This window comes from Carcharodon carcharias, chromosome 1 (genome assembly GCF_017639515.1).
Source record: "Carcharodon carcharias isolate sCarCar2 chromosome 1, sCarCar2.pri, whole genome shotgun sequence".
Lineage (NCBI taxonomy): Eukaryota > Metazoa > Chordata > Chondrichthyes > Lamniformes > Lamnidae > Carcharodon > Carcharodon carcharias.
In genome coordinates this window covers 106,228,284-106,242,876 of record NC_054467.1, presented here as the reverse complement: position 1 = coordinate 106,242,876, position 14,593 = coordinate 106,228,284, and the positions used below count along the sequence as shown (strand labels likewise).

Genomic DNA, 14,593 nt, shown 5'->3' with positions numbered 1-14,593 from the left:
AGCAGCCAGGTATTTGAGGGTCACAGTCCCATCCACTCTGTCTCCCCATCATCCAAACCACTGATGGTTGCTGCAATCGTTAATGCTGCAACACTGCTCATTCACAGTCTGATACACTCAGACGTGTGGGTCATACACAAAGGTCCCTCATCCCCTTGAGGATGTGCATCTCCAGCACCTTCCAAAGTCACCTTATCCCACTTGTGACCACCATCCCCATGGCCTAACATGCCATGGCATCGCTACTGCACAGCCAAAGACGTTTTGCATCTTCGGAGGGTTGGTACTTCCACCGCCCTTTCAGCCAAGGCGTCCCACATTACTCTGTCCAAAAGGTCCTCACCTGTTAACTTCATGGCACTCAACTTAAATAAATGTCAACACGCTACTCATCCCTGCACCAAAGGGAAATGTTGTCTTCTGTCCACCCATTCTGTGCCCCTCATAATGGTATGAAGGTCAATAATGTGACCTATCAATCTCCTGTCCTCCACGGCAAATGTCGCAAGTGTTTGCAATGTTTCCTCATCATTGCAACTCTCCAGGCCAGCATGCATCCAGATCAGGAACCTCTGCACTCTCCCCACTCCAGTGCCACATAACATTCCATGCGGCATTCCTTAGGCCATCTGACCAGCCTGTCTGTATGCACGTCTAATGTTTGGGCCACATCTTGACTAATTTCCACCTCACCAATGTTCGCCTCCTTAGGTTCTTGAAGGGTGAGCGACTTATGAGGCTTGGGGGGAAAGAGATGAAAGGTGTTACTGACTGAATGCTAACTGATGCACTGTCCTTGTTGTTAATTTCAGCATCACCACCGCATGGCCCCTCCTCCACACCTGAGGGCCAAGACGTGCAACTTGCAGCATATCATTTCAGCCAGCCAGGCACCAGCACAGCGACAAACACTTCAGTGGGGAATGTAACGTCGGCTAGTGTCCCTGGCCTCAGTGGAGAGGGCACTTCACAATCGCGGGAGGTGATGGCAGGGACAGAGAGTGCCGATGGCGCCAGCAGCCGCAGGACTGTAGGGGACCAGGCAAATGCTGAGTCCGGCACTGATGATGTGCCTCTGGAGATGTCAGCAATGCAGCAGCTGCAGGACAAGCGGCAGAATTCGTGGGAGCATCTGGCAGGGTTGCATGAGGGTGTGCTTCAGTTAGTCTCTGTGGTGGAGGTGTCCAGGCAGAGTGTAAGTGAAGGCATGAACCTCAGGACAGAGCTTCATGCTTCCTCCACTGAGAGATTGGCGGCTCTCATGGAGACGGGCTTCGATCGGATTGAGAGTCTTCGGTTTGGGTTACACTCTGAACTGCAAGCCCTCACAGTGTAATAGCCACAGGTAGTCATTTCCAATGTGGGAGATGTTCTGGGCACCAAGTGTCGCCGCTTGGTGCCCATGAATCTGTGGTGAGCAGGGAGGTCCAATGTGACCTCACATCGGCGCTGCAGCTGCCTGTTGTTGCTGCGGGCTCCTCTCAGGGTGCTCCAGATGAGGGCAGCAGCTCCTCCGCCTCTCTGCCAGTGACCGTTGTATCTGCTGAGGCTGTGACAACTGGAACTGGGAACTCCCTCCCAGGTGGGGCCAGCACAGGCTCCATGGGCCAGATGATGCCCGTCAAAGTCATCGAGGCCAACAGGACAGCAGAGTCAGCAGGCTGTCTCACAAGCCACTCCGAGCGATTGGGCGGCACCTAAACATAGCACCCACAAACAAAAGCATAAGGCACATTAGGCACTCCACGGGTATGTCACTGGTGATCTTGTGTTGGCCTTAGATTAGGGAACAATAGTTATGTTTGTAAGAGACATGCTTGTGTTTGATGTTGGACTGAATAAAGTCCAGTTTTCTGACCATGGCTGAGGGTGTTTCCTTTGTGCTGCATTTGTAAGTTTCACAGACATCTCATGAGTGTTTGAGTGAACATCGATGTTTCTACACTAAGCCCTTAGTTGCAGCTGATGAGGTAGAAGATATAGCACCTAAGTGCCACATGTGGAAGCGCCAGGCAATGCTGTTCCTGCTGATCCATGTGTGTGGAGCTAGCTGAAGGTTCGCTGGATTAAATTGTCCCAGGTGTCCCTGCCTCCTTGGTGTAGTAGTGGGTCAGCGTGCTGCCCCTCATCATTGCCCTATGCTTCCTCATCCTCTGAGCCACTGCTGGATTCATCATGTGCAGCCTCATCCACTGCATCAAGGTCTTCATTGTCAACTGCATCCCCCCTTTCCAGCGCAAGATCGTGCAGAGCGCAGCATGCTACCACTATCAGAGAGACGTGATCTGGGGGCTACTGGAGTGCGCCCTCTGAGCAGTCCAGGCAACAGAAGCTCATCTTGAAAAGACCAATGACTCTCTCCACCACAGCCCTTGTTGTGCTGTGGTTCCTACTGTAGCATTCCTCAGCTTCTGTTCTTGGACGGCAGAGTGGCGTCATGAGCCACCTTCGGAGGGGATAGCCCTTGTCATCCACCAGCCAACCATCCAGCTGGGCCGGAGCACTAAAGAGCGCCAGCACCTGGGAGTGTCTGAGGACGTCGGCATCATGGGAGTTGCCTGAGTACCTTGCACAGACTTGTAGAATCAGCATCCAGTGATCACACACTATCTGCATGTTCATGGAGTGGAAGCCCTTCCTGTTGATGAAGGCACCGGGCTCACCTGCTAGCACCTTGATGGCCACATGTATACAGTCTATTGCACCCTGGACGCAGGGGAAGCCAGCAATGGGCCTCTGGCTCATTGTGCCTGACTTGGCTGGTCGCAGAAGTGGATGAAGGTCAATGCCCATCTGAACAGAGTGTCTGTAACCTGTTTGACACAAGTGTGGACAGCTGATTGCAGAGACACCGCAAAGGACACCCACCAAGCCCTGGAAGGAGCCAGAGGCATAGAAGTGGACGGCAGCTATGAGCTTCAGAGCCGCTGGCATGGGGTGTCAACCCTCTCATCCCAGGAATCTGTGTTGTATTTCCTCCAGGATAAGTATATCCTTCCTTAGATAAGGACATCAAAATTGTGCACCTTCCAATCCACTGGGACTGTTCTAGAACCTAGGGAATTTTGGAAAATTGCAACTAGTGCATCTGCTATCTCTGCAGCTCTTTTAGAAACCTAGGATTTAGGCAATTAGCCCCAAGGAATTTGTTGACTTTTAGTCTGATTAGTTTCTAGAGTACTTTTTCCTCTACTGATATTAGTTACTTTATGTTCCTCATTCTCATTAGCCCCTTACTTCCCCACTATTTTTGGTATATTTTTGTCTTCTGCTGTAAGTTCAAATATAAAATGTTTAACATCTCTGCCATTTTGTTCTTCCCCATAATTTGTCCAGTCTCAGTCTCTGCAGGACCTACATTTACTTTTGGTACTCTCTTTTTACATATTTATAGAAACTCATATGATCCGTTTTTATATTGGTATTTACTCAATCTATTCCATCCCTTTTTAAAATCATTTATTGGTGGACCTATGCTGGTTTTTAAAACTTTCCCAATCCTCAGGCTCACTACTGTTCTTTACAACATTACCATTTAATCTAATATTATCCTTAACTTCTTTAGTTCACCACTTTGTTTCTCAATAGAATGCATTGAGAATTCTGAATTATTTCTTTAAATGTTTTTCATTGCTTATCTACAGTCATAACTTTTAATCAATTTTTCAAATCAATCTCATCCAACTCACCAGTCATAGCTATGTTATTTAGGTTTAGGACTCTTGTTTCGAACACTAGTACATCAAATTCTATCACAATATGATCACTCTGCCCCCATTGGATCTTTTACTATGATATTACAAACTAATTCTATCTCATTACTCGAGATAATAAAATTGTCTATCCCTAGCCAAGACGTTTTTTCTAGAACTGTCTCCAATGCACTCCATAGTATAGAAAGCTGGATACCTTAACATACCTACGATGTTAGGGTTACAAGCACAAGCCATGTGAGTACAACATTATGCACATAAAAGGGAAGATGGTCTACAAAATACATGCTTTAGCAGTCAAATATATGTTCCAAAATTTTGAATAAAATATAGATTTCAAAGAGACTTCATTTACTCAACCTCTTTAATGGTAGAAGTTTGTCAGGTTGATATGTTATGCAATTTGTATAAACTGGAAATATACAATAAGTTAATATCTACATAGAATTTGTACACCATGTCAAAGAACCAGACAATGCTACATAATACCTTTTCATATAAGTGCGTTTGTTGCTTTCATACCTGAATAGGAAAAAAAGTAAGTGCACTTTTATCTGTACATTTAAGTTACACTATTACTATACATTTTTTTTGTAAACTAGGACTTCTCCTCCATACACCTACATTGCACAGAGGCTATAGGAAACAACTTTTACTTCATACCCAAAAAAGTATTAAATTAGGAGCAAGCACATTCATTGATCAATCATAACAACTAGGACATCACTAATCACACAGTAAAGTCCTCATCAAAAATATATGGTTGGCACTTGAACCACCAAAAGGTTGTACAAAAACAAATTACTTTACCAAAGGCTCCTGTTTGAGGTAATTGCTGCTAAAAGATAAGAGCACAGCGGTTTTGACAGAGTACTATCACAAAAACCTGTAATATTGGCAAATTTTAAAAGTACACTTCCTCCAGTTGGCACTTTTTTCTTTTTTTTTTTAAAAAGGAAAGCTCTTTTACATGACCAAAATGTATGCCTAACCTAACTGATTTGGACACTCTCCAATCAGCTGGAGTGAGACATGAAAAATTGCTGATAGACGTGAGAACGCCATCACATCTGTCACTAACACACAGCTTGTGAAAAGTGGAGTGGGTGGGGGAGGGGGGGGGGGGAAGGAAGAGACCGAGAGTGAGGGAATTGTTGATGGGCAGGAAAGCATAATTGGTGAGAAAAGGTGACATATTTTAACATTGACAACTGACAATGCTACATGAGGAATTCCAACAATTAAGGTTTACAGTCTACCCCTATAAATTTGAAATCATTTAAGTGATCTGTTCATTGAAATTGAAACTGTGGAACAACAAAAACAAAACCCTCCCGTGATAATCAATTGAACTTAATTTAAATTATTGGATAATTCAATTTTTGGAGCAAAAGATAAATTTACAGGGCTTTCCAGCTCTGCATTTAAAACAAAAACAATGCCACCCTTTTATAGTAGATAAAATGGACATACTCTGCAATTTTTCCAAAAATGACATCCACTTCTACCTCTCCCTCATTTTATAAATAACTTCACCCACTGCCCCCACAAACATTTAATATTGACATTTTACAACCAGAAGCATGAATATTAAAAGATTTAATTTCCAGACATTATTGGAAGCCAGACTTGAAATATCAGCAATCTTTGATAAAAAGACAAGGTTATTTGCAATCACGCAAAAGAGCTGTGTTGACAAATCTCTGGAATATAATTTTAACATTAGCCCTGATCAATTGAGGGCAAATAAGTTTTTAAAAGAATTTTTAAAAGTCCAACAAGAAAAACTGACATTAAAGAGTCAATTTATTGACTCTGCACTTCGAGCCAAGGGAGCCCATACTTAAAGTACCAATTCTCTAATTCGTGCTTCTTTCGAGTGCAGCAACATTGAATTTATCCTTATATTTCTGCCAATGGATATGGATAACATGCAAATGCTCCACTTTTAGCAATGTGCAGTCAAAACAAGCTTAATAAAAAGCATAGTGCGAAGTAAGCTATCTAGCCTTACAATAATTGCTGTGTTTTACAGAGGAAGTACAGAGCATCCCTCAACCACCTGAAACAAATGGCAGAAAATTCTGGAAAAACTCAGCAGGTCTAGCAGCACATGTGAAGAGAGAAACAGAGTTAATGTTTTGAGTCCATGTGACCCTTCTTCAGAGCAGAGACTGCTGAGTTTTTCCAGCATTTTCTATTTTTGTTTCAGATTTCCAGCATCCGCAGTATTTTGCTTTTACCCCAACCACCTGAATTTGATAAGTCCGATAATGGTATATTAGAGAAGACTCTGCAATTCATCTGGTCAATCACAAACTTTGTTTGAATGTGTTGAAGGAATTTAAGTAAATTTTTTCAGTTTTTGAATCATAGAACATCCAAATACAGATTTTCATCTCTCAAATAATGCCGTGATACTTATGTTACCATATCTTGCAATCAAAATCAATGCTAATAAAACTAGCTGTGGCAAATAGAAAGTTGCGGCAAGTATTTAATCCAAAGCAAATTTTCTCTTGACACAATATGAAGGTGCTAGTAAGAATAATGCCAAATTATAATTATGTGGGGATGGGGGACCAATGCCTCCAGACTGATATACTTAAACAACAGTGGAAGTTTCAAAACACTATATTACAATGCAATGCCCCTTTAGCTTATAAATTAACTCAAGAGATTTGATTTTTTAAAATGACCTCAATGTGGGCCAGTTAGAAGCACAAGGACATGCAAAAAGGCGAGTTACAGGTCTAAAATGGGGATTGAGTTTGAAAACAGAAATTTTGCCACTTGGGTTGATGCAAGAGGTCTCGAGGAAAAAATTCTCCTTCTGCGTCACTCTGTGGGGAGCTGCTCAGGCCATCTTCACAACAGCTCATTTCTTCACAGGAATCCTCACTTTAAAAAAAAGCAACAATGAATAATAGAAAAAAAAATTCAAATGATTCAAATTCAGTTCTGCATATTGTAGGCTATTATATTTCTAGGCGTAAAAGAGAAAATATTTTAACACAAAGTTTCAATATTAGTAAACCAGAGCAATTTACCTTTCACTGAAGCAACCAGCTTCTGGAATAGTTGGTAGTTCAGGAACACTGTAGTAACTACTCTGCAAATGACGAGCTGTACGTCTTGAAACAATCCACACTAGCTTCTTGTTATCAGGTTTGCAGCATTCAGGTGAAGAGTAGTCAGCCAGGCATTTTGATACCAATTCACGCCAGTACGCTAAGTCACAATGGGTAATCTGAAAGACAACAACAACATTATCATTTTTTTTTGGCAATGTTTTTAAGATGACAACAGTTTGAGAGAGGCCTCTATGTGGACAGAGAGATGAAGCCTCCAGAACAGTGACTGGTTGTGCAAGAGCAGCCGATTCAACGTGGCTATATCAGCTGTAACTAGGGGCATCCAGTGCACTGGTTATCCCCCCAACCTTGCCACCCCAACTCCATCCTCTACAGATTGGTTCTTTGGCCAGCCCCGAATCTGTGACCATGTGACCTGGGAGATGTACATCACTATGTTGGAGACATTGCTGCTCAGCTGAGGTATCGTTGGATGGAATACCTATGCACAAGGGTGGGCTGGGTCAGCAAAAGTGGGCAGTCTCCTTGACCTGGAGCTTTCTAGAGCAGAGGAACAGCTCAAGGTTGGCCGAGTGTCTGCCGGCAGACGGTGTTTACCAGAGATTGGAGAACACTCCAAAATTCTGCATTTTGCCTCAGCTCCATTTCGAAAACACCACCAACATCTGATACAGGAGGCATTTTAGGAAAACATAGCCACATTGGTGCTATCTATTCCAGGGACGAGCATGAAGACCCAAGACACTATTTCCCCCTCTATTCTCTTTTTCAGCAGTGACATTGGCGCAGCACTGTAGTGACACGGGTTGTAGTAATGCTGATGCAATTCTCTCTCTTTTGCTTTGGTTATGCATGAGCAATTGTACCCACAACGAATTTCCATTAATTGTCCTAAAGTGATTGATAATGCATCTTACTGGAAATGTTGTCTAATCTCCTGTGTTACATTGATTTATACATTAGGATCACAGTACATGCTATTCTCCTTAAACAAATTGAAATGTACTCCAGAATCTATCCTGATTAATTTGTGCTAAATAATTGGCTCCAAATGGTCAAGCAAATGTGGTTTAACAAATATGTGATACTTGCTGTAAAAAAAAAAAATTGCCTATAACAGGTTCAACTGAAATGGTTCTGTCCACAACTAAAATTTGAATTTTTGTGGATTGATGGTAAATTAAAGCCACTGCCTATACTTAATCATATTGCAGTACTGCTTTCTTTAGACACGATCAACAATGTATTATGTGCGATGCTTTCACAACCCCGAATCATCCAATTGGTTTTATCACAATGAAATTTGTAAACGCAATGGGGTGGGGCAGAAACAATATTTTGTTTGTCACCTGTCCTTGCTCAGCAGCAGTTCCTGCACATAGTAGCAACTCTCATGTCAATCCTATTAACTCGTATATCAAATTGGTTGTGTTTTAAATGTAGGAAACATGCTGACCCAATTAACAGGAAAAAAAGAGGATGTTTTGAAAAACGCATCTTCCAATATACCTACTTTGGAATGTTTTTGAATGCGTAGTATAATTTCAAACAAGTCGCCAGATTTCAGGTTTTCAACTTCAAGGGTCAGAAGGGACAAGGCCAATACAGATGGCTGCAAAAGGAAGAAAATTTCAGTCTTAAGTTTATTTCTATAACAGAATAGAAGATACTTAAATGAGCTCAGAACAAGGCTTACACATTGCATTTTTATGGAGTTATGACACCTATCCAACTTACTTTAGCTCTGGTAAACACAAATCGGCAGTTGCAGGCTTTCAGTTGTGCTTCCAGTCTGTCAAGGATCAGAAATTCTTTCCTAAGGAAAGAAAATGTATTATTAATACAAAAATAACAATTCAATCCCAAATCTCTGTTTTCTGTCAAACATGATCTTGGACCATCTTTGAAATCAGCAGCCATATATTCACACACTATCAAACAAGCTTTCTTCTGACATACAGAAAACCAGTACGTGTACAAAAGAGCACATTTCTGATTTTACAATGCATACTGCCAAAAAACAAGTTTTTAAACAAAGGCAGGAACTTTTGAGCATGATGTGAGAATTTTGAGAATGTAAATTAAGTTTAGCTAAATGTAGTACAGGGCATTCCTATCGTTAAGAATTAGGTACTAACCTTTCAGTTACATGGCAGTGTGCCAGGGCATGATACAGGTGTAAAAAATGCAAGGCAGTGACAGCCTTAAATTCCCCATTTAGTTTTTCATAGACAATTTTTTCCATCCGCTTGAGATCGGACACTGTAAACTTGCAGTGGCTGATTCGGAGGAGGTCATGGGCAGGAGGGATATTGCAATCTTCCTCAATGGTCTTTGCTGCTAGATGGAAGACACTTATTCCTAGACAAGGTAGATACTTTGGTCGTACCTACAGAACCGATACAAAAGACAGGTGAGTTTAAATAATCTTTAAAAAATATGAAAGCGAATTAAAAGCTTAGGAGCTTATCATGTGCCCATTAATGAATTTTAGTCATAAACACATATCTAAAAGGATGGAGTAACTGTTTAGAATTCTAACCTTCATCAATGACAAAAATCTGTCCAGTAGGTTAACTGCTAAAACGAAAGTTTCAGTACTACAGCCGAAGAATCTAGTCAAACTCCGGAGATCTTCCACTTTGGCATCTCTTAACTTTGGGGAGACACAATCATCATTCTGCAAACCAAATAAAGATAACTATTTTCAATGGTCTCATTTGCCACTCAAACGGAATCAGATTAAGGGACAGATAAAATTTAAAATTGTGATATTTCTGGGTCAGATTTGAATGGAAGTTAAATGCAGCACTCCAAAATTATTAAAATACATTATTTCTGCTAATAGAACAATTACTATCAAGTATACACTGATTTCAAGTTTTGATGTTATGCAAAGCAACAGAAAAATTTTGACAGATACCAGGTTTGAACACAACAGTTAGTGAAACAACTGCACAACTGCCTAACTAATCACATTCTCCATTCATAAAACTTTCAATCCTTCAATGCTGCATTTTTGGCTTTAAACTCCTGTGTTAAATTCTAGATAAGTGAGTGAAACATCAGCATGTTCAACAAGAGCGGACTGAGGGGCTGTATCTCTATTTCATGGCAAACCATGGTCTAGCAAAAGAATACACCCTCCCAAAAACAAACAACTGAGATTTAGAAGCAAAATATTTTCTCTTCTTTTCTACATTATGACCAAAAAAATTAAATAATCAATGCTCAAGAAGGAGCTGAATAAATATGGGAGAAAATGGTAATGATTTCTTTTAAACCTACGTACTTCTTACCTCCAAGGTTGCTTCCATTACATGGAGTCCACTTGCCCTTGGTAAGAATTTGGATTCTTGTTCTAAGTATTGATTTATCTGTTTCAATAGTTTATGGGCTTCATTGTTGTGCTCATAGGATACTAAGTCTTTCATCTTCAACAAAAACAAAAGCATGGAATTACTAATGCTTAAGAGTATTCAAAACAGCTGTGCCTTTTTCGAAAGGCAGCCAGAAGTGGCAGAAATGGGTCAGTTAAAATTCAGTTCATAAACATTATCAAAGCTTTTCTTTAAGCACAGCAAGTACATTCGGAGACTAACTAGGCCACAGAGGCAAGTAATAATCTTTGCTCAGTTAGCTGATATCATCCATTAAGCTGCAATAACAGTTAAAGGCTTTACAATTTGCCTGAGTACCACTCCTCACCCAGTTTATTACAATAAACGCAGACTCCCCCTCCCCCAGTCGAAGATCAATGTTAACACCCAGACACCCTCACCTCCCCCCAGTCGAAGTTCAATGTAAACACCCAGACACCCTCCCCCAGTCGAAGTTCAATGTAAACACCCAGACACCCTCCCCTCCCCCCAGTCGAAGTTCAATGTAAACACCCAGAAACCCTCCGCTCCCCCCAGTCGAAGTTCAATGTAAACACCCAGACACCCTCCCCTCTCCCCCTCCCCCCAGTCGAAGATCAATGTAAACACCCAGACACCCTCCCCTCCCCCCACCCCAGTCGAAGATCAGTGTAAACACCCAGACACCCTCCACTCCCCCCACCCCAGTTGAAGATCAATGTAAACACCCAGACACCCTCCCCTCCACCCACCCCAGTCGAAGATCAATGTAAACACCCAGACACCCTCCCCTCCCCCCACCCCAGTCGAAGATCAATGTAAACACCCAGACACGCTCCCCTCCCCCCATCCCAGTCGAAGATCAATGTAAACACCCAGACACCCTCCACTCCCCCCATCCCAGTCGAAGATCAATGTAAACACCCAGACACCCTCCCCACCCCTCCCCCCAGTCGAAGATCAATGTAGACACCCAGACACCATCCCCTCCCCCCAGTCGAAGATCAATGTAAACACCCAGACACCCTCCCCTCCCCCCACCCCAGTCGAAGATCAATGTAAACACCCAGACACCCTCCCCTCCCCCCATCCCAGTCGAAGATCAATGTAAACACCCAGACACCCTCCCCTCCTCCCACCCCAGTCGAAGATCAATGTAAACACCCAGACACCCTCCCCTCCCCCCATCCCAGTCGAAGATCAATGTACACACCCAGACACCCCCCTCCCCCCAGTCGAAGATCAATGTAAACACCCAGACACCCTCCCCTCCCCCCAGTCGAAGATCAATGTAAACACCCAGACACCCTCCCCTCCCCCCACCCCAGTCGAAGATCAATGTAAACACCCAGACACCCTCTCTCCCCTCCTCCCCCAGTCGAAGATCAATGTAAACACCCAGACACCCTCCCCTCCCCCCACCCCAGTCGAAGATCAATGTAAACACCCAGACACCCTCCCCTCCCCCCACCCCAGTCGAAGATCAATGTAAACACCCAGACACCCTCCCCTCCCCCCACCCCAGTCGAAGATCAATGTAAACACCCAGACACCCTCCCCTCCCCCCACCCCAGTCGAAGTTCAATGTAGACACCCAGACACCCTCCCCTCCCCCCAGTCGAAGTTCAATGTAGACACCCAGACACCCTCCCCTCCCCCCAGTCGAAGATCAAAGTAAACACCCAGACACCCTCCCCTCCCCCCACCCCAGTCGAAGATCAATGTAAACACCCAGACACCCTCCCCTCCCCCAACCCCAGTCGAAGATCAATGTAAACACCCAGACACGCTCCCCTCCCCCCAGTCGAAGATCCATGTAAACACCCAGACACCCTCCCCTCCCCCCAGTCGAAGATCAATGTAAACACCCTCCCCTCCCCCCCACCCCAGTCGAAGATCAATGTAAACACCCAGACACCATCCCCTCCTCCCCCAGTCGAAGTTCAATGCAAACACCCAGACACCCTCCCCTCCCCCCACCCCAGTCGAAGATCAATGTAAACACCCAGACACCCTCCCTTCACCCAACCCAGTCGAAGATCAATGTAAACACCCAGACACCCTCCCCTCCTCCCACCCCAGTCGAAGATCAATGTAAACACCCAGACACCCTCCCCTCCCCCCACCCCAGTCGAAGATCAATGTAAACACCCAGACACCCTCCCCTCCCCCCACCCCAGTCGAAGATCAATGTAAACACCCAGACACCCTCCCCTCCCCCCACCCCAGTCGAAGATCAATGTAAACACCCAGACACCCTCCCCTCCCCCCACCCCAGTCGAAGATCAATGTAAACACCCAGACACCCTCCCCTCCCCCCCACCCCAGTCGAAGATCAATGTAAACACCCAGACACGCTCCCCTCCCCCCAGTCGAAGATCCATGTAAACACCCAGACACCCTCCCCTCCCCCCAGTCGAAGATCAATGTAAACACCCTCCCCTCCCCCCACCCCAGTCGAAGATCAATGTAAACACCCAGACACCCTCCCCTCCTCCCCCAGTCGAAGTTCAATGCAAACACCCAGACACCCTCCCCTCCCCCCCACCCCAGTCGAAGATCAATGTAAACACCCAGACACCCTCCCCTCCCCCCCACCCCAGTCGAAGATCAATGTAAACACCCAGACACCCTCCCCTCCCCCCCACCCCAGTCGAAGATCAATGTAAACACCCAGACACCCTCCCCTCCCCCCACCCCAGTCGAAGATCAATGTAAACACCCAGACACCCTCCCCTCCCCCCCACCCCAGTCGAAGATCAATGTAAACACCCAGACACCCTCCCCTCCCCCCACCCCAGTCGAAGATCAATGTAAACACCCAGACACCCTCCCCTCCCCCCACCCCAGTCGAAGATCAATGTAAACACCCAGATTTCCTCCGATTTGAACTCACGGTTTTGCCGTTCAATGTCACTCTCGATTGCAGTTAAAATCCAGGGTCAGAGGAGCCGATGCGGAGCCGGTGATCACCCGTCCTCTCGATGCCTTGGTCGCCCCGTCTCCACTCTCTCTGTCTGTCTCCCCCACTCCTTCTCTTATCCTCTTCCCCCTCTCTGACCCCCACCTTCCCTCGCTCTGTCTGTCTCTCTCTCTGCTTCTCTGTTTCAATGTCGAATATTTACTGACGCTGCTAACATCACCTCGGCGGAGGCATTTTTCTAATCATGAATAAATCAGTAAAATAGTTCCTTCTTTCTTGTCCAATCTTTCCGTTTTAGCAAAGGCAGCCTTGCTCACAGCCACACTTTTTTAGAAGTTTTAGAGGTTGAGTAGTTTGAGCTTTATTAATAACTCTCGTTACGCTGAATGATTGTTCTTTTTATTTGGGAGCGGCGGATGCGCATTCCATTTGCCACAGGTACATTCGGTTGCTCCCTGTTAAATGTCCCTCTCTGATTGGCCTGTTCGAAAAGTCCGCCCAAAATAGAGCATTCTGATTGGTCCACAAAATGGAAACCTGATTGATCGGCATTAATCAGGTAACCCTCCACGATTGGTTCGATGTATAACAGGTAAGGTGCTGATTGGTTGATTGTAATAGAAATGCTGGTTAATGATAGGTGGAAACGGCCTTTAAACATGAGCAGTATATGTTGTTGAGTAGATTTCAATTCTGCATGTTTAGACTGAGACACTGCACCATGCACACAATATACACCCATAATATTACATTACTGTGTTTATAGACTTCATAACATCCCTTGTAAAATTAAAAGACAGAAATTAAATTTTTGGGATGATTTCTGGGGCAATAAGTGTATTATTTATTATGAAACAAAAACAGAAAATGCTGGAAAAACCCAGGTCCAACAGCATCTGTGGAAAAAAAAGTTAATGTTTCGAGTCCTTATGACTCGTCTTCAGAGCCAGTATTATTTATTATGCTATCTATTTATTTGTATAATAAAAACAAAAAATGCTGGAAAAACTCAGCAGATCAGGCAGCATCTATGGAGAGAGAAACAGAGTTAACGTTCAAATCCAATATGTCTCTTCTACAAAACTCTATTCTATGTATTCATTTGATTGGTTCACAATGATCTCCCTGGCATCAGGACAGCCAACCTTTCAGGCTAATCCTGGAGTCTCCAGGATTTAAAAATTAATCTCCAGTGAGCATTAATCTCCAGAGAGAAATAGGTTTTTTTAAAATCATGTGTTTTTATAATTTTCCTTGAACATTTCCGTAGAAATTTTAATGCTGGGACAAAGGGCTGTTTAGCTTTGCAGGAGGTAGTAGGTCATGTGATATGTCCAACCAGGGTTGGTAACTAAATCAAACTAGATGGTAGCTAGAACAAAATAACTTAAATCCAAAATAAAAATAAAATGGAAAGCATGTCAGTTAGTACATGAAAAGATAGGCTCATATTTCAGGTGTAAAATGCAAGATAAAGTGCCACATCAAAGGTTAGTGCAGAAG

General features: G+C 43.9%; 1 protein-coding gene across 1 annotated transcript; it reads right to left on the bottom strand.

Annotated features, from left to right (window-relative positions):
- Positions 1 to 4,059: 4,059 nt before the first annotated feature.
- On the bottom strand, positions 4,060 to 13,431 carry ccng2 (cyclin G2). Its single transcript, XM_041196478.1, has 8 exons — positions 13,064 to 13,431; positions 10,108 to 10,242; positions 9,351 to 9,488; positions 8,947 to 9,197; positions 8,546 to 8,624; positions 8,322 to 8,420; positions 6,764 to 6,963; positions 4,060 to 6,614 (listed from the first exon to the last, which is right to left on the bottom strand). The coding sequence occupies exons 2-8, from the start codon at positions 10,240 to 10,242 to the stop codon at positions 6,467 to 6,469; spliced, it is 1,050 nt and encodes a 349-aa protein (XP_041052412.1). The 5' UTR covers positions 13,064 to 13,431; the 3' UTR covers positions 4,060 to 6,466.
- Positions 13,432 to 14,593: the final 1,162 nt, after the last annotated feature.

What these genes read in the sequence shown, in the direction of transcription:
- ccng2 (XM_041196478.1), bottom strand. Translation starts at nt 10,242, where the DNA reads ATGAAAGACTTAGTATCCTATGAGCACAACAATGAAGCCCATAAACTA. An exon ending in GATTTTTGTCATTGATGAAG is followed by an intron (nt 9,198 to 9,350) that starts GTTAGAATTCTA and finishes TCGGTTCTGTAG; the next exon opens with GTACGACCAAAGTATCTACC. An exon ending in GCATTCAAAAACATTCCAAA is followed by an intron (nt 6,964 to 8,321) that starts GTAGGTATATTG and finishes GTTGTCTTTCAG; the next exon opens with ATTACCCATTGTGACTTAGC.